The following is a 25,827-nucleotide window of genomic DNA, read 5'->3' as shown; positions in this document are numbered from 1 at the left end:
AGCACCACCCTGGACTCAAACACCTGCATCCAACACACACTATATCTGCAGGGCACCCTGGACGTACCATGAGGGAGGATGGTCTTATCCCTGGCAGGGTACTAAAGGGTGTCGGGAGGTGGGTGGAGAAGGTAGGAAGAGAGAGGAGGAGCTAACAGAGCAGGAAAGAACACTGCAGTGAGACTGAGGAGAAAGCGAAAGTAAACAGATGTGTGGTGAAGCAGCTCCCTGTCAGGAGGATCTGCAGAAGGAGAGAAAGAGACAGAAAGAAGCTCCCGGAGAGCAGAAGGGGTCTTAGGGGCATGGGAAGTGCAGATGCCACCCGTGGGCCCCCATCCAGTATTGGAGAGACCAGGTTGCATGGGGGTGCTGGCCACAAGCCTAGTGGAAAAATAATCAGACTCAACTAGCAAGCCGGCGGCAGAGGCACCTGTAGGTGTTTCAGCCACAAGCCACAGTTATCTTCGCCGGAAAGGCAGCCATAAGGGAGAAAGAGGACGCAGAGAGGACGTCACCTGACAAGGTCCGTGGCTGCTGGCCTGGGACACTGGCTGTGAGGTGTTGGGCAGAAGAGGTGGAAGGCCAACACAGTGAGATGGCCAGGAGAGGCATATACTGAAGGAAGTCCTGGAAAAGTATATCCTGATCTATATGGGAGTTTGCTGGACCCCTCACCTGGAGGATGCAGCACCAAGCGGGCACCTATGCATGCCTGAACAGTGAATAAACCTTGGAACTGCACCCTGCTGTGTCCTCTATTTATTCCTGCGTCACCTGCCCTGCACCACATCCCATAAAATCACCTTTAACATCTACATCCAAGCTGCCCTGGGATACAGCTATACCTGTGGAGAGCTAAACCATCTCTGCTGCCCTGTCATCATCCCAGAGGTTCTGCAAAGCAGCGTCGGTCCCCTGACCGAATACAACAGGTGGCTTCACTAATACTTTATTATAAACTTAACTTTATTTTTCCTGTAAATATCCCTTTAATTGGACACCCAGGTCCACAGACCAGGTCACAGCTGCTGTGACACATCCCCTTTAAATACCGGCCCAGTACCGAGTATCCCCACTGGGATCCATGGGTACATCTCATATGAGGCGGGGAGCTGGAAGGCAGAAGTGACGCTGCACCGCAGACAAGCGAGCAGCAGCAGGGTGAGAACGCCAAAAGCAAGCACACACACCACCCACACTTTCTGACAGGATGAGGAGATGGTGGATGAAGTGGAGTAGGAGGAGGAGGCAACATTGACAGCGAAAAGGCTATCGAACGGTTTTGCACCCTGATTCCTTGTTTGCTGTGCACCACCTATTCCTCAGAACTGCCCAAGTCACTTGGATGGCCTTGACTCTATGTGGGGTCCAGGACATCATTATCCTCCATTGCATCATCACACCTCTCTAGTCCGTCCTTGTCTCTGAGGCCTACTAATCCACTTCTGTCTCCACTACTCCTCCGCTTCTCCCCTCTGCAGATCCCTTCATTTTCTCCCAATTCCACAAAGTATCCACTTCACGCTAGTAACATTGACATAGAAAGCCGTCCATAATCTGTTTCCAACATATATCTCTGAGCTATTCTCCTGATATCTCCCACTGCGTAATCTCTGGTCCTCCCAAGACCTCCTTCTCTCCTACACAATCGTACATTCCTCATCCAATTGTCTCCAACACTTCTCCCGAGTATTCCCCATCCTGTAGAATTCCGTGGTCCAACACATCCAATTATCATGTAATAATAAATTATTTGAGCTAAGATTAAATGTGGGGGATAAATAGGAAAATATATTATATTATATTATTTGTGGTTTTCCCATTTGCCCTATGTGGTATAAGGTCTTATTTACAGCTGATTAACGTGTATATACTAGTGCCGCTAACCCACTTTTACATCAGATATCCCCTACATTCAGAACTTTGAAGTACAACTTGAAAACCCATGTCTTCAGAACAACTTACAGCCTGCAATGACCCCGCAGTGCAAGTGGGTTAGGTGGAAGGCAGATGTCCATGAGTCGCAGGTGCCAAATCTGCGCTTTCAGCAGAGGACCGGGTGGAAGACCAAGCAAAGGAACTGAAGGCACTTTCAGCCTACCAATCTAAAACCACTTCTACTAGTTCTGGCCCTCACCATTCATCCAGTGGTACTCGGGCCTTCAAAATTATACAGAATGTCCTGGCGCTTGTTTGCAGCAGAGGAACATGTTTAATTTGGGAGCGTAGCAGACACAAATCGACCATGCCCTCTCTCTCCCTGTAGCAGCAACAGCACCACCAGCAGCAACACAGCCACGTCCCTTATTTGATGCTCTCCTCTCCTCTGTATACAGGCCGTGTAATACAGAGAGAGAGAGTAGCCAGCAGATTATTACACTGTCTGTTTTCAGAGCACCCCCCTAGGAAAAAAAAAAAAGAGTGTTGTCCAGTTCTTCCTCCTCATCTTTCACCTACACCATGTGAGAATCATGTGGGAATAGTGGATGAGGGCAGGTATATCTCGCCCAGATACCTTTCCTATGTGGCCTAGTCTGGTCAGTATCTCACCTGGTGACTAATGAATAATGGGAGGTGGATATAAAAGGATGCCAGGTGGTTGTGTGAATATCTCAGCCTGGGGAACACAGAGAGCCTGTCTGTGTGAGAGACACACGTGAGTGAAAGCAGTGCCCACTGCAACGGTGGTTTGGCTGGACGGGAGAAGCCCGCCAGTTGGTAGTTAGGTTGTACCTTGTTTAGTTAGTGCCGGACAGGCAATGATTTGTTTTATGTTTTATTTCCTTAATGTATTGCTTTCACCATTAATAAACCTGACCCAGTGTCAGTTATACCCAGATCCCGGCTCTGCGCCTGAGTTTCATGCTGAACGCACGTGACCTTTGACCCCAGCAAAGGCGATCCCGGAGTGTTTTATCACATTGTGGTGGAGAACGCGAGCATCACGTTGCAAGCATGAGCATGGAGGATGTGGTGAAAGCGCTGGTACAGTCCACCGCCGTCCAGCAAGAAGCTAATCGGGTGATGATGGCCCAGCTGAAGGAGTTGGTGGACATAACAGCTACCGATCGTTCGCTTCTCCAGCAGGTGGCGCAGCGCCTGGCAAGCTTACCTGAGGTTAACCTGGAGTCGAGAGTGATTCACGTGAGTCGGTACTGGCAGAAGATGACGACCGAAGATGACGTCGAGGCATACCTGACCACGTTTGAACTGACAGCGGTGTGAGAAAAATGGCCCGTTTCTTTCCGGTGAGGCCCAAAAGGCTTATTATGACTTAGAGCCTGAAGCTGCGCAGGACTTTAACAAACTGAAAGCCGAGATCTTGGCCCGGCTAGGAGTGACGACCGCTGTCCGTGCACAGAGAGTGCATCAATGGACTTATCAGCCGGATAAACCACCGCTGTCACAGATGTTCGACCTGATCCACGTGACGAAGAAGTGGCTACAACCCGAGGTGTTGACAGCGCCAGAGATAATTCAGAGAGTCGTCATGGACAAATACCTGAGAGCTCTACCGCCAGCCCTGAGGAAGTGGGTAAGCCATGGAAATCCTACGACGGCAGATCAACTGATGGATCTGGTAGAACGTTACTCCGTGGCGGAAGGACTCCGAGACGACGCTACCCCTCCGCGTTCTTCATCATCTCCACGTGGAACCGGTAAGACTGTTCCAGGGAGTAGGGGAGAAGGAAAAATCCCTAAGACAGTGGGGGAGGAAACCGGGACTGCCCGCAATGCGAGCCCGAGAGTAACGAACTAAGGTCTAAGCAAGGGGCCCGTTAGGTGTTTCCGCTGCCAAGAGATGGGCCACATTGCTGCGAACTGTCCGGTCACTGCTGAACCCATGCAGTGCGACGTCACAGACTCTAAAAACCGCATGTCTATGGTTGCACGGGTAGTGAGTGTGAATGCCGGTCAAAATGATGTGGAAAAACACTTGTGTGATTTAACTGTTGATGGCAAAAATGTGGTGGCATTGTTAGACTCGGGAAGTGTGGTGACTCTGGTGAAGGCCAGTCTGGTGTCAGCCCCGACTGGACCATCAGACAAATTTTCTGTAACGTGTGTGCATGGAGACACCTGTTCGTACCTCACCACGGTCATATGCATTACTACTTCCTATGGGTCTGTGCAACATAAAGTGGGACTCGTCCCTGCGTTACTGCATGATGTTATCTTGGGCTGGGATTTTCCCCACTTCTGGCAATTGTGGGAGAATCAGTTGATGCCCTCGGGTAATAGTGTACATGATTCTTCTCCCAGGGCGCGTGTGGGTCCCGAACCCCTGGAAGAGGTCTCCCTGGAAGACTCGGGGGGAGAGTCTGCTGGAAATGACCTGCAGTTCCCGTTTTCAGTCATGGCGGGTGATACGGAGAAGACCAGGGAAGAGGAGGAGGCCGACAGCCGTCCACCTCCCCATTTGCCGGATTTGGAAGTTCAGAAAGATGACTTCCAAAGCGAGCAAATAAAGGATCCTACTCTTTCTCAGGCTAGGACAAATGTAAAAGTGATAAATGGGGTACTCGTAGAACCTGGCTCTAGGCTGGCATATCCTTACATGGTCCTGGAGAATGATTTACTATATCAGATAGAGAAAAAGGGGGAAGACACGGTGCAACTATTAGTCGTGCCAAAACGCTATCGGCGGCAGGTGCTGGACCTGGCCCACGGACATGTGATGGGAGGTCACCTGGGTTTCCAGAAAACCACCGAAAGGATATTACACTGCTTTGTTTGGCCAGGCATCCATCACGATATTCGTGTATATTGTGAGTCTTGTCATGACTGCCAAGCCTCTGCGCCTAAGCCCGGTTCTGTAGCCCTTTGGTACCCCTACCTATTATTGAGGTCCCGTTTGAGAGGATTGGGATGGATTTAGTTGGGCCCCTTCCACGGTCTGCACGTGGACACCAACATATCCTGGTCATCTTGGATTATGCCACTCGTTACCCGGAGGCCATCCCTTTGCGTAACACGGCCACCAAGACAATTGCCAAGGAACTGGTGCATGTGTTTAGTCGGGTCGGTATACCAAAACAGATACTCACCGACCAGGGGACCCCCTTTATGTCCAGGGTAACGAAGGAGCTCTGCCGGTTGTTAAAAATCGAACCGTTACGCACATCCGTGTATCACCCTCAAACAGACGGGTTGGTCGAACGGTTCAATAAAACTCTGAAGCAGATGCTGAGAAAGGTGATAGACAAGGATGGGAAGAACTGGGACTATTTACTTCCGTATTTGCTTTCTGCCATCAGGGAAGTGCCCCAGTCTTCCACGGGGTTCTCGCCTTTCGAGTTATTGTACGCCCGACGTCCTTGCGGACTGTTAGACGTCGTCAAAGAATCCTGGGAGGGTCAGGTCACTCCGTTTAAAACGGTGATAGATCACGTATCCCAAATGCAGGACCGTATTGCGGCGGTTATGCCTATCGTCAAAGAACACATGATGCAGGCTCAGGGAGCCCAAAAAAGAATTTATGATAGGGGCGCCAAGATCCATACGTTTGCACCTGGAGATAGGGTGTTGATCCTGGTCCCCACGGTGGACAGTAAGTTCCTAGCAAAGTGGCAGGGCCCCTTTGAGATTAAGGAAAGAGTTGGTGAAGTAAACTACAAAGTATACCAGGCAGGTAAACGGAAACCTGAACAGGTTTATCATGTAAATCTGATAAAACCCTGGAAAGATCGGTCTGCCTTGTCAGCGGAGCTGGCCCGTCCCGTCTGCTTGCATACCGTACTGCAGAGACTCTCTCGGAGCGGCAAAAGAGGTCAGGCAGTTTCTACTTCACAACCAAAAGTTTTTCTCAGAAAAACCCGGGCAGACTACGCTAATGAAACATGACATCGTAACGGAACCTGGTGTCACTGTTCACGTGAAACCCTACAGAATTCTGGAAGCGCGCCGTGAAGCCGTTTCCCGAGAAGTGAAGGAAATGTTAGAGTTAGGTGTCATTGAGGAATCGCACAGTGCTTGGTCCAGCCCGATTGTGTTAATTCCTAAACCGGGCGGCACAATCTGGTTCTGCAATGACTTCAGGAAACTGAATGCGGTCTCAAAATTTGATGCCTACCCTATGCCCCGGGTTTACGAGTTAATATATCGGTTAGGAAAAGCCCGGTATATTACGACCCTAGACCTAACAAAGGGGTATTGGCAGATCCCTCTGGCGGAGGCTGCCAGAGAAAAGACGGCATTTGCTACGCCGGAAGGTCTGTTTCAGTATGTGTATATGCCGTTTGGACTGCACAGAGCACCGGCGACCTTCCAGAGACTGATGGATCGAGTCCTGAGGCCCACATAGGCAGTACGCTTCGGCCTATTTGGATGACATTGTTATTTACAGCTTGGACTGGGAGACTCATCTCCAGAAAGTACAAGCTGTGATTGACGACTTGTGGGAGGCAGGTCTAACCGCGAACCCCAAGAAATGTCACATCGGGCTAGAAGAAGCCCGGTATTTGGGGTATGTAATTGGGAGGGGTGTTGTTAAACCCCAGGTTGATAAGATTCAAGCGATTCAGGACTGGCCGCAACCTGTCAACAAGAAGCAGGTGCAAGCCTTTCTGGGGATCGCCGGCTATTATCGCCGGTTCATACCCAATTTTGCAGCCATCGCTACCCCCTGATGGATCTTACCAAAGGGAAAGACTCCGTCATGATTAAATGGAATTTAGCTGCTGAAGAAGCCTTCCATAGCCTAAAACGGGCACTTTGCTCTCAACCCGTACTGGTGACTCCGGACTTCCGCAGCAAGTTTGTGGTACAAACGGATGCCTCTGATACCGGTATCGGGGCCGTACTGTCACAAGTGAGGGACGGAGTGGAACACCCAGTCCTCTATCTCAGCAGGAAGCTGAATAAACATGAGCAAAAGTATGCGGTAGTAGAAAAAGAGTGCCTCGCCATTAAGTGGGCTCTAGAGGCCCTCAAATATTACCTGGTGGGCCGAAAGTTCAGGCTGATCACTGACCATGCCCCTCTCAAGTGGATGCACTTGCACAAGGAGCGGAATAGCCGGGTGACCCGGTGGTTCCTTGCCCTGCAGGCCTACACTTTTACGGTGGAGCACCGCCCAGGGGTACAGATGGGGAATGCAGATGCCCTGTCCCGAGTGCACTGTTTGGCGGGTGTCATTGCTTGACCAGAGTGGTCTGAGCAGAGGGGGGGATATGTGAGAATCATGTGGGAATAGTGGATGAGGGCAGGTATATCTCGCCCAGATACCTTTCCTATGTGGCCTAGTCTGGTCAGTATCTCACCTGGTGACTAATGAATAATGGGAGGCGGATATAAAAGGATGCCAGGTGGTTGTGTGAATGTCTCAGCCTGGGGACACAGAGAGCCTGTCTGTGTGAGAGACACATGTGAGTGAAAGCAGTGCCCACTGCAACGGTGGTTTGGCTGGACGGGAAAAGCCCGCCAGTTGGTAGTTAGGTTGTACCTTGTTTAGTTAGTGCCGGACAGGCAAGGATTTGTTTTATGTTTTATTTCCTTTATGCATTGCTTTCACCGTTAATAAACCTGACCCAGTGTCAGTTATAACCGGACCCCGGCTGTGCGCCTGAGTTTCATGCTGAACGCACGTGACCTTTGACCCCAGCAAAGGCGACCCCGGAGTGTTTTATCACAACCACTACCTCCTCCTCCTGCTCCACTTAGAGCTCCGCCTCCTGGTTCAAGATTATATTTTTTTCTTATTCTATGTTAGTTTAAGTTATTTCCCTATCCACCTTTGTTGGCAGGGTAAATTTCCTGCTCTTACCCCAATTTTTTTGCTTCCTTTTTCAGCCCCCTAGCCTTTACTATGACCATTTTACAGCCATTTAAAAGCACTAAAGTTGTGGTCTCCATTGACTTCTGTTGGGTTCGAGTTCAGGGTCAACTTTGGTCCTGAACAAGACTTTTCACTGTAGCGACGAACTCAAACATCCACGGGTCCGCTCATCACTAGTAGTGACTATAGGATAAGATAGACTTTGGTAAGCAGTCCAAATATAACAGGTTTAGGCTTCTTTTACACTTCGTGTTTTTTTGCGGCCCATTATTGCGGGCCGTATTGCCATAATTTTCACATTTTGCCACAAAAATCTTTTCGGATTGCCGTTTTTCTGTTTGGGATTAGGTTTTGAAAAGTTGGGTGAAAAAAACGGCGTTCCGCAAATACGTCTTCACGGTGTACCGCAAAAACAAGCTTGCGCTGTTTTTGCGGCACCATTGATTTCACCAGGGGCCGTGTTCGTAAGCTGTGAAAAACATCGAGCAAGCTCGATATTTTTTCACGGCCGTAAATACGGCCCTCACGGCCATACGGCGCTCCGACTAATTTTTGCAGGCCGTTTTTGCGGCCCCATAGAAATCTATTGGGGCCAAAAAAACACGGCAAGTGTAAAAGAAGCCTTAATGTATGAAAATGTAATGCATAGTGTTGGTAAAAGTATATCTGTCAGCTACAGACATTGTTAAGGTTTGGGACTAGCCCTTAGTTGGATGGGAAAGCCAAAGTAAAAAGGGACGGCTTACCAATAGCAGATCAGATAGGGAAGTAACCAAGGTCAAGTTCAAGTTGCAGGGGGCAAGTATCTATCGTTCGTAGCAGTGGGAAGCCTTATTGGAATCCCTTGCAGACATTTCTGCAACATTCAGACCTCAGGGCTCGGTACAGGTACTACGAAGAGTGCATTATACTCTGCCATGTGGGAGACAATGAATGTGGAATCACGTGAAGGGAAGGTATCGGATCCTAGGTGCCCTGTGGAACTGGAAAGGAAATCCCTGGTAGCACATAGAGACTGGGACACGATTTTTATGTTAAGTGTCAGGGCGTTATGGAGCAGCAGCTCATCCATGGGTCACTTTCCACAAATGAAGAAAGAGAAGTTCCAAGTCATGACACCAGCTTAAAAACTGTCACCAATTAGAAAGCAATTCTGCCACTTAGAGAAAAAAAATAATATCAGCTGGTTCAATTTATGGCCTATAAAGAGATGTCTCCTTAACGAGGTGCCACACAAAAAAAATCTCATGATCAATAAAACCAGCGAGCTGTCTCAAGACCTTTGCAGATTTATTGATGCAAAACATACTGATGGCATTGACAGAAGAATTGTTGTGAGTTCATTTTCCCCTTCACCATTGAAGTCTGATGAACTCCCTCTTCTGGTGAAGGAAGGTAGTGAGGCTGATTACCAAACACCTGGGTACGATGATGATGACTGGGTGATGGGAATTGCTGACTGGATATAAGGCAGCTGACGCCCTTCTGCCTTGCTGGTGATCTCTCTGAGGGATTCTAGGAGACCAGTCTGATTCCTGCTCCTCAAAAGCTAAGTTTTCTGCACTGCTTTTTGCATTTGTGTTTTGTTTTGTTTTGCCTTGTTTTTCTGAATTTCTGCCATTCCCTGCTGGGGTGAGTTGAATTCCTTTTTGCTCTGTCTTCAGAAAATACCTGAGTGCTGATATAGTCTTTTTGAAGCCTAGCGTCTTCAGGGCCTTTTTCCCTATCAATCTGTTGGCCCTTGTTTTGATAGGGTTTTTGGCAGATTGCAGACAGCAGCTTTCCTATCCTGTCCTATTTAGTTAGCTTGGGCCCCATCATTTGCTCAGCCTATCTTTCTATCTGTGTGAGTGTTTTTTCATCTTGCTTCACCGTTATTATATGTTGGGGGCTGCCTGTTGCTTTGGGGTCTGCTCTGGGGCAGTTTAGATTTCCCTTTCTGTCTTTAGGCTATGTAGTTCTCCGGCTGTGATCGAGGGGTCTAGGGCACCGTAGGAACTCCCCACGGCTACTGCTAGTTGTTGTTGATAGGTTCAGGGATCTGCAATCCGATAGCTGCCAACTTCTCTGGTTTTCCGGACTTAGCTAGTATTTCTGTTTTTGCCTTCTACGGTGATTCATTCATAACAAGAATGATCTAAACTACTGTACGTTCCAGTGAACACTGATGGTGATGGTGATGGTGCCATAATCCCAAAGTGGAAGGAACATCATTTCACCATAAATCGTCCATGACCAAGTAATCCTTGCAAGATTTCCCACCTAAGCAATGCATGTGTCTAGTTTCTCCATACAGGAGGCTTCTTGAAGCTGTCATCACCAACAAAGTATAAAATAAATTTCAGTAAACATGTTTAATAATTCTTCCCTGTGTCATTTCTCAATATTATACATACTTAATGGACAGCTATGGTGATTTCTTTGCCTGTGTGGATTGGATGAGCTGTTACCGATATCTGGTGAGAATTTCATGTCAATAGCACCTTTAGAAATATATTTACTTAGAAAATTGGTGATGGGTTCAATACTTATTCTCACTTGCTGTATGAGCCTTTTTATTTAGTGCTTATTTTTATGGTTTTTACCAAAGGGGGTAAATATGCAAAACAGCCTAAAGACACACCCCTGAGCATCCTGTGAGCCACGCCTCCTTGTAAAGATCTTAAGAATTACCACTAAATAAAAAGCCCCATATGTCTGGAATCATTTGGCGGATATAAAAATAATAATAAAATAAAAGCAGGGTAGTATTAGGAGTAAAAAAGGGAAAACTGACCCCTTTTGACCTGCTGACAGATCCTCTTTAGGGGCGTTAAAGGTCTGTTCAGTTAGGTCTATGAGATAACTAAAGGGAGAAGAATTCTGCATTGATATGGTCCATTGCTTATAGTCCATGTTAAGTGTTTTTTAGATTTATTTTTTATTTTTTTAAATTCCAGCCAAAAATATTGTCTCAATGTGAACCTTTCACTATACATTCATGTGATATAGTGTGGCGCTCGTCGAGAACAAATTTCTTTATTGTTTGATTGATCTACATTTGGCATTTGGCACGTGCAAAATAAGAAAGTGGAGACGTCGGCCTTGGCCAAGAATATTAACTGACCCTGTTTTATTTGGTACATCTGGCACCCAGGAGGAATGGGCAGAGATCATTACCATATGAACCATTGACTAATGCCTATTAATAAGTGCCGCGGTGGTCCGTGCCTCGCTCTGTGCTGCAGATCAGCTCATGAACAAGTCAGTACATCGGCAAATGAGGGGGGAAATGCGGACTGTAATATTCGGGGAACATTTGTATGGTTAGGTCTTTTTTTAATAATATTTCAAGTCTTGGTAGGACTGCGCAAATAGACACCATTTGTCAACTGAATTTATCACATAACAAAGTTATATGCTATTAAATCATGTTTTTTTTTCCCATAATGTACATACGGTATATTTTTTTAATCTATTTTTAGCTTTATTTTACATATAATAACTTGGAATGTGGCAGTTCTTACTATGGCCACTAGAGCACAATACTGTATTTGTCGCTCACTCGTTTGCTTTGCTGTGTAGACTGGGACATCATGAACAGAGTCATCTCATATGAAGACAGCTCGATCATACCATTTGAGTACTAGGTAAGGCAAAATGGCAAAACTTACACGCTATATTCCCAAAGATAAGGTATCATATGTAGCTCTACTGCTGCTCACTGGTCTTTGGGGGAGGCGCTATACTCCATACTTCCTGGAAACTGTAACAGTCTATGACGTTACTCTTTCAATTGACGCCCATTTATTTCAGAAACAGGGTACATTTTTCCAAATATAACACATTAAAATAAAAATTGCTCCATAACAGAGTGTAAGCGAACGCAGTATGCTCAGCATCGCCTCAGGACCTACTGCGGCACCATACCAGTTTCTTAGTCCTTTAGCAAAGGCTCAATCCAGGAGGTCTGCACACCTCCCTACACAGACATGTGTGAGACAAACAGGTCTCAATTTACAAAGTGAGCCACACCCAGGGGTGGAGCCAGATATGGTGAGCAGCAGTCTCTCCCAACTGTTCAGCTGCTCATGATCAAACTGTCATGACCAATTAACCCCTTTTAATCCTATATATGATAAAGCTTTTCTCTAGCTTTATCTCCCATCCACTAGGTGTCCTACAGCCAGCTTACAATATTACTTAGGCTACTTTCACACTTGCATTTTTTTTGCGCTGCGCGCGCAGTGCGAGCTCGCATAAATAACGCACAATGCGTTTTTATGCATTTTCTTGGGTTTTTTTAGCATGGTTTTTACAAAAAAGCATGCTTTTTTTGCGCTGAAGTGCGCATTACCATGTCAACGCTCCCATAGACTATAATGCGTTTTTGGGTGAATTTTGTGCGCATTGTGTGCACATGTGTTTTTTTGAGACAGGTCGGACGCATAAAAAATGCAACAGGATGCATTTTGTGCGCCCGGGCGCACACTACAAAAAAACGCATGCGCATACAAACGCGTACAAACGCATGACTATGCGCACCCATGTTAAGTATAGGGGAAAAAACGCATGCGCATGTTTGCGCAAAAACGCAGCGCAGAAAAGCGCAAGTGTGAAACCAGCCTTAAATATGCTTTTATATAAACCATCCATTGTAGCTCTAGCAGGATGTTTATGGTTGTTGTCCTGTTGGAAAGTGAACCTACGCATCAGTCTCAAGTCTTTTGCAGTCTGTAACAGGTTTTCTTCAAGAGATTGCCTTGTATTTAGCTCAAACCATCTTCTCATCAACTCTGACCAGCTTCCCTGCCCCTGCCGAAGAAAAGTCTCCCCACAGCATAATGCTGCTTCCACCACCATGTCTGACGGTGGGGATGGTGTCTTCATGGTGTTCAATGTTAGTTTTCTGCTACATATAGAGTTTTGCATTAAACCCAAAAAGTTGTACTTTGGTCTCATCTGACCAGACCACCTTCTTCCACATTCTGTCTGTGTCACCTACATGGCTTGTGGAAGAAGCTGGTCTAGTCAGACGAGACTAACATGTCTAATTTGTCAAAATAAGAAATTGGGATTTTTTTTTGTCGCCATTTTCTGAGACTGTTAGCATTTTTCTTTTTCAGATGATGCTGTGTAAAAGAGTTTTTTTTGCACAGTGAACTGTTGATTTTAAAAACTTTTTTACTTTATTTTTTAGTTCCTTTTACTCTTTGATAGATTACTTTATATACCGCAGTATTATAGTATTGCAGCATAAAGGGAAAATAATTTGTCTGCTAAGAATTCAGTCTGTGTTTGGACTTCACAGGAGTACCAAGATGGCAGTGACAGTGGCCTTCGGCAGACCCCTTTTCTGCCAATGTAACCTATTGCTGTCCTGCCATCATATTTGTGGGGCCAATGGGAAGCATTGTACCAAGAACTGCTCCATTTAACAGCAGTATCTAAACGGTTAACAGCAGTTAAATGGTTAACAGCAGCGATTGGAGCTCCTGAACGGTGTTAGAGACAGATGCCAGCTATAAAAGACAGCGGCCATGTACCGGGTGTTAATAAAGCTCAGCTCCTGAGCCCCATCCAGACTTTTGTAGACTTCGGCACAGATGTAGTGTTGTATAATTTTTGCTAAGAGGCAAAAGTGGCATTTTAAGCACTGATTCTTATGGAGTATTCATAGGATGTGACATTGAAGTCTGACGGGTGACATTACAAGTGTGTGAGACTTGGGGTACCCAGACCCTCTTTGTGTTGAACAACAATGCCAGCAGAGGTCTAAGATTTTTTATGAGACTGCTGATGCTGGAAAATATATATTTAATAGATTTAACTTAAAAATCTAATTTAAACAATATATACTTTTCTGATGACACATTCCCTATAACCTGTAGCAGTATCATGAGGTTAGAGGAGCGTTCCAGTATAATACTACAGTGTGGGACTGTAATCCTACTGTAATGTCAGGTGTGGACGAGAGAATCGGGACAATTATACTAATCACAATGTGATCTGTTTCTCTCTGATAAGTAGAAAATGGAGAAAAGGATTTCCTCGCCGTGTTCCGAGGATTGGTGAAGTTTTATCACTTGGACCGGGAGAAAAGCGTTCCATTCCCCTGATGAAACCTCTGATGTAGACGTGAACGTTGTCATGTAGAAGAAATTTAAAAAAAAAAGATTTTATTGATAAAAATTATTTTCTTTTTGCCATAAAAAATACATACCGTATCTACTAATGGGGGGTCATTGAAAAATTCAACTTTTACGACTTAAAAGAAAAAAATGCAAAAATGGCGTCTCTCGCAACGCAGTCACGAAAAACCAAAATATTGCTGCTTCCTAAAAGTCCGACCAAGGTTGTGATCTCAGTGGGTTAAAGAGGGGAAAATGAGGCACGAGACCTTATGTTGTTGTTAACGTTGGAAAGTGTGTAAAGCGAGAAGCAGGTGTGAAACTGCTAAGAAAATAAGCCGTCCATCAGTCAAGACGTTAGGAAGGGCGCACCTTCACCGAGATACCCTATAATATCCCTGTATGCCTTGTGTACGGTTCATTTCATACTTTATAGCCAAAATGAACATACTCTGAAGATTATCTGGAGAAGGCGTACATCTATAGAAGAAAAGTGAAAACACAGCTTTGGATAGACTTTATACTATATTTCCAGAGCAGTGGGTGTTAAAAGCTCCCAGAATCATATTTTGTGGGTTATATTATAGTGTGGCTGGCATCCAGCTGGAAAGGACTTCTGAGATAAGACTGTCCCTTTTTTTTGTCAGATGGTCTCAGCCAATCAGTAATGTCGAGAGCACTCACGGCACTGCCCATTGGCTAGGATCTGCCAATTGACAGGAAGCAATCATTTTCAGCTGGATGCCAGGAATATAATAAAGCCCCAGAGTGCCACTACATGTAGCTGTTCACGATGAGATTTCAGCTTCCAAATGTTTCTGAGCACCATTTGTAGACGATGGGCAAGTGGCACCCACGGCTCATACATAGAAAAAAGGAGATATTCAGTTTTTCACTTTCTTTTCACAGCTACACCTAGAACCGAATGTATGGTATGAGGAGCAGACTGCAGTAAGGACATGATTCAGACTGTTCCAGATCCATCAGCTCACATCAAAGTAAGTCATTGATAGTAATATCAGTGCATAATATTATTCAAATATCTGTCTGTGAATTTTTGTACATGCAGTCCCCTATATAGCAAGTTATTTTTCTCATTTAGTTCCCCAAATCACCTTTAATGTTAAGGGTCATATCTCTAGGATCGCATCACTTAACGGTAAGCCATCATCAGGAGTGGACCTATTGTTTAAATCAGTCTTTTGCGTTACATGGTGCCTGATAAAGGGAATCTGTCAGCAGGTTTTTGGATGTAATCTGAGAACATTATGATGTAGGGGCTAAGACCCTGTTTCCAATGATGCGTCACTTACTTGGCTGCTTGCTCTCATTTTGATCTAATCCCTGTTTTCTCTACTGGAGATCTAGCAGCTCTCTGAATGCTGAGCTCTGTGTAACCCCGCCCACATCACTGATTGGTAGCTTTCTGTGTACACTGTGCATAGGCGAAAAGCTACCAGTGATGGAGGCGGGATTTTACAGAACAAGATGAGTAGGAGGCAAGAGACACCTAGTTATTTAGTGATAATCTCCTGTTGATAAAACATTGATTTTATTGAAACAAAAGAGTGGGTCCCAGATGTCAGACATATTCAAGCACTATGCCATCACTTTCTGTTCTAGTTGGATCCCTTTAATGGAGTATGTTCTATCTTAAAAAAAGCTATGTTATCCTGTGCACTGAAGAAAAGTAAAGCAACTGTCTAATTAATCTTTATAATGTTCTACTGTTTTGCTGCTGCAGACTCTATAAAGTCCTTTCCTTTGTCTTGTTGAGTGATCTTCAAAAAAACAAAATATACATATCTGTGAGAGCTTCTGATGGCTTTTTTTAATCTGACTTTCTTCATTTAGTGTTAGAGATGGCAGCAGGCAAGAAAAGTGGGTTGTACTCAGATCTGCAGTGGAAAGAGAAAGTATCTAAAGTCTTTTGGAGGGCAGACAAAACAGAGAAAGAGTACATGTAGAGGAGAAAGGTGAAGGATACTAACTGTGCTGATATATGAAAGCCAGGGAAGGCAGTAGCACACTGGATATGCACAAAACTCACATCCAGCCTAGAGTTGTGAGAGAGACACTCCTGCTGGAGAAAAATGTGAAACAGGCTGCAAACTGCATATATATATTTACTAAGATTGTGCTGTGATTTACTGCTGGGAGAGGGGAGAGGAAGAGCTGTATCATTCATAGTCTGAATACAGAGAAACTAGTAAACTCAGATGGAAAAGCTGAAGCTTTTTCTAAAATGTCACAGATTTTGGCAAACAGTCATCAGCAGGTACAAAATGAGTCAAAAAGTAGAAAACAAAAAGTTTTTTTAACCCCTTCATGACGGAGCCCTTTTTCATTTTTGCGTTTCTGTTTTTCGCTCCCCTTCTTCCCAGAGCCGTAATTTTGAACAATACCATTGGTTTTAGCATGTTGTGTACTGGAAAAAGGAAAAAAAATTCCAAGTGTGGTGAAATTGCAAAAAAAAGTGCAGTCCTACACTTGTTTTTTGTTTGGCTTTTTTACTAGGTTCACTAAATGCTAAATCTGACCTGCCATTATGATTCTCCAGGTCATTACGAGTTCATAGACACCAAACATGTCTGGGTTCTTTTTTATCTAAGAGGTGGAAAAAAATTCCAAACTTTGTTTAAAAAAAAATTGCACCATTTTCCAAGACCTGTACGTATCATCTCCCTTTTTTTGTGTTCTTGGGTTGTGTGAGGGATTATTTTTTGCGTGCTGAGCTGACGTTTTTAATGATACCATTTTGGTGCAGATACGTTGTTTTGATCACCCGTTATTGCATTTTAATGCAATGTCGCGGCGACCCAGAAAAGTAATTCTGGCGTTTTGACTTTTTTCTTGCTGATCAGGTTAATCCTTTTTTAATTGATAGATCGGGTGATTGTAAATGCGGTGATACCTAATTTGTGTAGGTTTGATTTTTTTTATTGTTTTATTTTGAATGGGGCAAAAGGGGGGTGATTTGAACTTTTATATTTTTTTTTATATTTTTTAAAACTTATTTTTTACTTTTGGCATGCTTCAATAGTCTCCATGAGAGACTAGAAGTTGCCATAACCCGATCGGCTCTGCTACGTAGAGGTGATGATCAGCTCGCCTGAATATACAGTATGTAACAGATTTGCTGACTTGCCATGAGCCCTGACCACCGGGTGGCGCTTATAGCAGTCCCGGCACTGACAACCATAGAGGTCTCCAGGAGACCTCTGGTTGTCATGCCAACCCACTGGTGACCTGCGATCACATGAAGGGGGTCACCAGTGGGGGGGGGAGATTTCCAGCCTGATGGCCGCAAGAGTGCGTTAAATGCCGCTGTCAGAGTTTGACGGCGGCATTTAACGGGTTAGTAGCCGCGGTTGAATTGCGACCTCAACTGTTCGGGGCACATCTCAGCTGTTCAAAACAGCTGACATGTCCCGGGAAAGATGTGGGGTCACCGCCGGAGCCCACATCAAAAGGGGGGACACGACATGCGCTGTACATGTACGGCGCATGTCGTGAAGGGGTTAAAAAGTTATATTTTATCAAAAATAGCACCACTTTTCTTCATTAAGATTTGAGGGTCCTCAGTGGTTGACAGCTTTTAATGGCAAACTGAAAAGATGGTAACACATTGCAAGCTTTCCAGACTACTCCGGTCTCTTCATCAGGCAAAAAATAACACTAAATCTGAAGAGTCACCTATTTATACACAACAGGACACAGGAATAATGCAATAGAGGAGACAAATGACGTGAAGCAGAATTATCATTTTGGGAGCGGGATTATCTCTTATTGTTTAGGAATATTTCTTTTATTTCTTTTAACTAGTGCCACTTGTGGTCACAGGCTGTCACTGGTATTGCTACAACATTTTATAATGAAAGAATGTGAAGCTTTTTAGAAATTGGTTATTTAAAAATAAATAAATAAAACAGCACCACTCTTTTTGCCACTAAAAAAAGTTTTAAAAATATTTTTTATTTTTCCAAATTTAGGCTGTGGCTACTATTGTGTTTCAGCCCCATTTACTTGCAGGGGGATGAGCTGCAATACCGCAAACAGCCTATAGCTAAGGTGGCGCTGTTTCTTAAAAAAAAGTGCATTTAAAAAAAAAAAATCTTGGAACTCCGTATATGGAAAAGTCTTCAAATTTAATATAAAATGAGAAATATCTGTGACATGTAGGGCATATACATATTCAACTCTTTTTGTTATTGTTGCTGCAAGGCCGATTAAATATCAGTTCGCCAATCCTAAAATATCTGCTAATCCGGCATCTTTGGGAGCGGGCGCACCATTACTGGATATGGAAATATGTGGCATTCCTTACTGCTCCGTATTAAATTTTATCCCCAAAGAATTTGCCAGTGCACCGGGCAGGGTAGCAGATATAAAGCGTTGGGACAGCGCCGTATCTGGAACTGATTTGATTCACATCTGTAGTAAGTCCGAAAATCCGTCACAGATAAAACTTGTATCTTCTCATCCAAATAAAAACATCCTGGCAATAGGATACAGATGGGGACGGCACATGTGGTCAGTGGCCTGGATTTAAGGTAAAGCAAACTGGTATTTTCCCTTAAATGGGCAATTAAATAACGTCTAGATTTTATTGGGTGTTGATATTGAATTAAAGGATACGACCACAAATGGTCGCCATCGCCCCTGCGGGCTTCTCCCTACTCCAAACCCATCTAAATCTGTATAAGAGACGATATACAGTACATAGGAATCTTTTTGCAAAAAAAAGTCCGGGATCATCAGTGCTACAGTATAAGTCATGTCAGATAGGAGACATCATAGGACTGTGGTGGGGACGAGGGCTTGGGTTATCGGTGGACTGGTGAGAACATACCCTGATGAAGGGAGACTAATGACCTGGATTGGTGCAAACTCTAATCCCAGGAGAGAGAATCATTTCTGCATGAATCGGGGTCTGTACAAAATTCTTAAACGTTTGCAGATCCAAATGTAATTTGTTTTGGACGAATCACCAAAAATGGCCACGACATTCTTACAGATAGCGTAAGTCAGAGAAGAAGGATAACATTTACACGGGGGGGGAAGCTTGGTGGGCTCCCGCAACATGCCTTGCAGTTGCACCCACCCTATAGCACAGCCAGTCATGAGGGAGTTTAGGTCACAGGTCACTGATTACTGAGAGCCACTATAAAAGCCCAAGGAGGTGCTGCTACCATTTTGTGGGGTATATACAGTAGATAGTAGAGAGAACCTTGGAGCTCAGTCAGAGACACAAAGTGCGCAGAAAACAGATAATGTGAGAGGAAAGGAGAACAGATACATTTAATTATGAAAAATTGGAAGAGAGGGATAGAGAAAGAGGTCACTTACACTGTTTTATGGAAAGCAGAGAAAGCCTGGTCGCATGGGGAGCGCAAAGGACAAGAAGGAGGAGGGTATACTTGGTAGATTCTTCTTTTATTATGTTCCACTACGCGTTTCGACGGATAACCTCCGTTTTCATCAGGTGGCATGTACAGGAAGTGGGGAAAAAGGGAACATATAAAGGGATTGGCAGCAATTAAGGTGCAATCATTACAAACACAAGAGTAGAAAGCATGATTAGGGTAAAAGGAAGGAGAGGACATTTACACGGACATAATAAAAAACATGGTTGCAACAGTTAAAATAGGCTAAAATAAGGGGATGCATAAAAGACAATGTATGAAAAAACTGAATAAAAAGTTAAAATATACTAAAAAGGGTATAATTAAATAACTTTTTCAATGATAAGATTTAACCCCTCAGGTGCTAAGGTTCTGAGTTTAAAAATCCAGTATGTACTTACACTGTTTTAGTCAGGGAGCTGCTGTTATCAGTCCTGCAATTCACTCACTCAGTCTGTGCTTGTAGGGCACCCAGTATTGACAACTGTTGCCGCACCCAATATTGTTGTATGATGGGATTTTTTTTACAAAAAAGTTCCAGATGATCAGTGCTACAGTATAAGTCATGTCAGACAGGAGACATCATAGGACTGGGGGGACAAGGGGTTTGGGTCATTGGTGGACTGGTGAGTACATACATTGATTAAGACAGAGAAGAAGGATCACGTTTACACCAGGCCTTGCAGTTATCCCCACCCTATAGCACAGCCAATCATGAGGGACTTTAGGTCTCAGGTCACTGATCAGGGAGCTGCTGTTGTCAGTCCTGCAATTCGCTCACTCAGTCTGTGCTTGTAAGGCACCCATTATTGGCATCTGTGCCCGCACCCAATATTGTTGTATTTTCTGTGTCAAGCTGCTAGCAATAAATAGCATAAAGTGCAGAATATACACATGATACAAAAGACATATTCAGGCTCACCTGCAGATGGGTGTTTAGTGGGTGAGCTTGAACATGTCCCTTTATCATGTGTATTATCTGTACTTTATGCTATTTATTGTATGGGACTTTAATACTGTTTGCACCGTCATTTTTATTGCTATACTTCCTTTATATACGGATTATGTGTTTAGATTTAATTGCACCTTAGTATATACTATATATATATATATATATATATATATATATATATATATATATAGTATATTTATCACTTATAATCTTGGAACAATTTGTTGTCCGGTACTTTTTTATTCTGTGACAAGTTTCCTAGATGTATACATCTTTGTTATTTGGATATCAACTTTTATTGCTTCCACTTTGGGGGTAATTCTTTTTTATTGTGATCCTTCTAACAAGTAGGGACTGTCCAAAGTGAACTACATAATAAAGTCTCAAATCAGGGCGGCCCTGAAAGAGAATCTGTCAATAAGATCAATCCCCCCAAGCTAAAATAATCAAAACCTTTACATCTTCTATCGGTTGCTGCACTAACAAGAAAACAGTGGTTTACTACATATGCAAATTAGATATTAAGTGCTCTGGGCGTGACAAAGCGCTTCTCAAGCCTCTGCCTCCCTAGGTCATTTCCCCATCCAACCCAAGCCTCTTCAGCTTAATTTATAGGTCTCTGTCCGATTTCCTTGCCTGATGTAACACAGACAGTGAGCGATCAATGGGAGACAAGCTTGGGAGGCAGAGCCTCTGCATGTGCTTTGTCACACCCAGAGCACTTGTGGCTCGTGCATATTGTTTAAAATGCTGATTTTTTTTGAAAATGCAGCAACAGATAAAAGATATAAAGGTGTCGATGGATTTACCTTTCAAAGCTAATGAATAGTGCAACTTGAAGATTACAAAATATTTTTCATTAGAAAGAAATTTTGTATGCGGCAACTAAGGCACTTTCCCAGACAGGACCAGAGAGCGTCACCTATGCCATATCTGCCCCCGATGCCAACCTCTAGGAGCGTGTCTGGAGTACACAGCTACGTGAGCGCTCCGTGACCTCCGTCTCTGCACGTTTCTTATTGGAGAACAGATAATATTTACACAAGAAGGGTAGAAAGTGAAAACGCAGTCATGCCTGTAATTCAAGAAGTCCAGCAAAATACCGCCACCTGCAAGCCAGTGGGCCCGCTGTATTATTGCACAGCACTCTGCATGCTTATTATATCATTGGGGGAGATTTGGTTTGGACGGACTTTTTGCTTGTGGACCCAGTGATTCCAAGTTGAAATCCTAATGGATTTTCTTAGAGGCGAGCGTTTCCAGGAAAGGCCGGCTGCCAGGGGCCGAGTTCTTTGTGTTTGTTTACCACGCTCTGATGCCAACACTGCGAAAGACCGGCACTGCTGGATCAGCTTTCTAACCTGCTGGCAAGCGACGTCCCGCTACAGCCCACGCGTTCACTGCCGAGCAGCGCCCCTGATTGATGGGGAAATGTTTAAATATTCCCCCTTAGAAGATGGATATAGGACACTTCCTTTGATATGGAAATAACATCTTTGAAGGATTAGATTTGATTTGCCGCAGACAGAGTTTTTTGGTTGGAATAAGAAAGTCTATATTAATCTTTAACTGGAAATCAAGTGATGGCAAAATACCAGAATCTTATTACTGTAGACTTTCTGTAATCTGGCATCCAATAGTCCGGAAATGGTGATAATCCGGCAATACAAAATAATCTGGATTCTCACAGGTGCAAAGATGAGGCAACTATAATTACAGAAATGCTAATAGGACTTATTGTAAAAACATTATATTTCTAACCTTCTATGGATCCTGAGTTACATCCTGTATTATACCCCAGAGCTGCACTCACTATTCTGCTGGTGCAGTCACTGTGTACATACATTATATTACTGATCCTGAGTTACATCCTCTATTATACCCCAGAGCTGCACTCACTATTCTGCTGGTGCAGTCACTGTGTACATACATTACATTACTGATCCCGAGTTACATCCTGTATTATATTCCAGAGCTGCACTCACTGTTCTGCTGGTGCAGTCACTGTGTACATTACATTACTGATCCTGAGTTACATCCTGTATTATACCCCAGAGCTACACTCACTATTCTGCTGGTGCAGTCACTGTGTACATACATTACTGATCCTGAGTTACATCCTATATTATACCCCAGAGCTGCACTCACTATTCTGCTGGTGCAGTCACTGTGTACATACATTACTGATCCTGAGTTACATCCTGTATTGTACCCCAGAGCTGCACTCACTATTCTGCTGGTGCAGTCACTGTGTACATACATTACTGATCCTGAGTTACATCCTATATTATACCCCAGAGCTGCACTCACTGTTCTGCTGGTGCAGTCACTGTGTACATACATTACTGATCCTGAGTTACATCCTATATTATACCCCAGAGCTGCACTCACTGTTCTGCTGGTGCAGTCACTGTGTACATTACATTACTGATCCTGAGTTACATCCTGTATTATACCCCAGAGCTACACTCACTATTCTGCTGGTGCAGTCACTGTGTACATACATTACTGATCCTGAGTTACATCCTGTATTGTACCCCAGAGCTGCACTCACTATTCTGCTGGTGCAGTCACTGTGTACATACATTACTGATCCTGAGTTACATCCTATATTATACCCCAGAGCTGCACTCACTATTCTGCTGGTGCAGTCACTGTGTACATACATTACTGATCCTGAGTTACATCCTATATTATACCCCAGAGCTGCACTCACTGTTCTGCTGGTGCAGTCACTGTGTACATTACATTACTGATCCTGAGTTACATCCTGTATTATACCCCAGAGCTACACTCACTATTCTGCTGGTGCAGTCACTGTGTACATACATTACTGATCCTGAGTTACATCCTATATTATACCCCAGAGCTGCACTCACTATTCTGCTGGTGCAGTCCCTGTGTACATACATTACATTACTGATCCTGATTTACATCCTGCATTATACCCCAGAGCTGCACTCACTATTCTGCTGGTGCAGTCACTGCATACATACATTACATTACTGATCCCTAGTTACATCATGTATTATACCCCAGAGCTGCACTCACTATTCTGCTGGTGCAGTCACTGTGTACATACATTACATTACTGATCCTGAGTTACATCCTGTATTATACCCCAGAGCTGCACTCACTATTCTGCTGGTGCAGTCTCTGTGTACATACATTACATACTGATCCTGGGTTACATCTTGTATTATACCCCAGAGCTACACTCACTATTGTGCTGGTGCAGTCAATGTGTACATACATTACATTACTGATCCTGAGTTACATCCTGTATTATACCCCAGAGCTGCACTCACTATTCTGCTGGTGCAGGCACTGTGTACAGACATTACATTACTGATCCTGAGTTACATCCTGTATTATACCCCAGAGCTGCACTCACTATTCTGCTGGTGCAGGCACTGTGTACATACATTACATTACTGATCCTGATTTACATCCTGCATTATACCCCAGAGCTGCACTCACTATTCTGCTGGTGCAGTCACTGTGTACATACAATACATTACTGATCCTGAGTTACATCCTGTATTATACCCCAGAGCTGCACTCACTATTCTGCTGGTGCAGGCACTGTGTACATACATTACATTACTGATCCCGAGTTACATCCTGTATTATATTCCAGAGCTGCACTCACTGTTCTGCTGGTGCAGTCACTGTGTACATTACATTACGGATCCTGGGTTATATCCTGTATTATACCCCAGAGCTGCACTCACTATTCTGCTGGTGCAGTCACTGTGTACATACATTACATAACTGATCCTGAGTTACATCCTGTATTATACCCCAGAGCTACACTCACTATTCTGCTGGTGCAGTCACTGTGTACATACATTACTGATCCTGAGTTACATCCTATATTATACCCCAGAGCTGCACTCACTATTCTGCTGGTGCAGTCACTGTGTACATACATTACTGATCCTGAGTTACATCCTGTATTGTACCCCAGAGCTGCACTCACTATTCTGCTGGTGCAGTCACTGTGTACATACATTACATTACTGATCCTGAGTTACATCCTGTATTATACCCCAGAGCTGCACTCACTATTCTGCTGGTGCAGTCACTGTGTACATACATTATATTACTGATCCTGAGTTACATCCTCTATTATACCCCAGAGCTGCACTCACTATTCTGCTGGTGCAGTCACTGTGTACATACATTACATTACTGATCCCGAGTTACATCCTGTATTATATTCCAGAGCTGCACTCACTGTTCTGCTGGTGCAGTCACTGTGTACATTACATTACTGATCCTGGGTTATATCCTGTATTATACCCCAGAGCTGCACTCACTATTCTGCTGGTGCAGTCACTGTGTACATACATTACATAACTGATCCTGAGTTACATCCTGTATTATACCCCAGAGCTACACTCACTATTCTGCTGGTGCAGTCACTGTGTACATACATTACTGATCCTGAGTTACATCCTATATTATACCCCAGAGCTGCACTCACTATTCTGCTGGTGCAGTCACTGTGTACATACATTACTGATCCTGAGTTACATCCTGTATTGTACCCCAGAGCTGCACTCACTATTCTGCTGGTGCAGTCACTGTGCACATACATTACATTACTGATCCTGAGTTACATCCTGTATTATACCCCAGAGCTGCACTCACTATTCTGCTGGTGCAGTCACTGTGTACATACATTACATTACTGATCCTGGGTTATATCCTGTATTATACTCCAGAGCTGCACTCACTATTCTGCTGGTGCAGTCACTGTGTACATACATTACATTACTGATCCTGGGTTATATCCTGTATTATACCCCAGAGCTGCACTCACTATTCTGCTGGTGCAGTCACTGTGTACATACATTACATTACTGATCCTGAGTTACATCCTGTATTATACCCCAGAGCTGCACTCAATATTCTGCTGGTCCAGTCACTGTGTACATACATTACATTACTAATCCTGGGTTACATCCTGTATTATACCCCAGAGCTGCACTCAATATTCTGCTGGTGCAGTCACTGTGCACATACATTACATTACTGATCCTGAGTTACATCCTGTATTATTCTCCAGAGCTGCACTCACTATTCTGCTGGTGCAGTCACTGTGTAGATACATTACTGATCCTGAGTTACATCCTGTATTATACTCCAGAGCTGCACTCACAATTCTGCTGGTGCAGTCCCTGTGTACATACATTACATTACTGATCCTGATTTACATCCTGCATTATACCCCAGAGCTGCACTCACTATTCTGCTGGTGCAGTCACTGCATACATACATTACATTACTGATCCCTAGTTACATCATGTGGGGACAAATGACACTGCAAGAAACGACCTGGAAACCATCTGCAGAGACTTTGAAGACTTAGGCAAGAAAGTGAAAGAACTGGGAGCGCAGGTGGTCTTCTCTTCCATCCTCCCAGTGGATGGCCATGGAACAAGGAGGTGGAATAAGATTCTGCAGGTGAACAACTGGCTACGTCGATGGTGCCGTCAGCAACGATTTGGATTTCTGGATCACGGAGTGAACTACTTATACGATGGACTACTTGCTAGAGATGGGGTGCACCTTACG

At 44.2% G+C, this 25,827-nt stretch overlaps 1 protein-coding gene across 1 annotated transcript in view; it reads left to right on the top strand.

Moving 5' to 3' along the window:
• ERG (ETS transcription factor ERG) overlaps positions 1–25,827 on the top strand; it is a 296,084-nt gene that overhangs the window by 100,416 nt on the left and 169,841 nt on the right. The window contains exon 2 of the mRNA XM_073584678.1: positions 14,797–14,885. Within this exon, the coding sequence (XP_073440779.1) occupies positions 14,847–14,885 (39 nt within the window). The 5' untranslated portion in view covers positions 14,797–14,846. The remainder of the gene's footprint in view (positions 1–14,796; positions 14,886–25,827) is intronic.

The sequence above is a fragment of the Dendrobates tinctorius genome, unplaced genomic scaffold (assembly GCF_039654945.1).
Source record: "Dendrobates tinctorius isolate UK_male_01 unplaced genomic scaffold, ASM3965494v1 ptg000084l, whole genome shotgun sequence".
Classification (NCBI taxonomy): Eukaryota; Metazoa; Chordata; class Amphibia; order Anura; family Dendrobatidae; genus Dendrobates; species Dendrobates tinctorius.
Note: the sequence above shows the minus strand (reverse complement) of the source record. Positions and strands in the feature narration are given on the sequence as shown.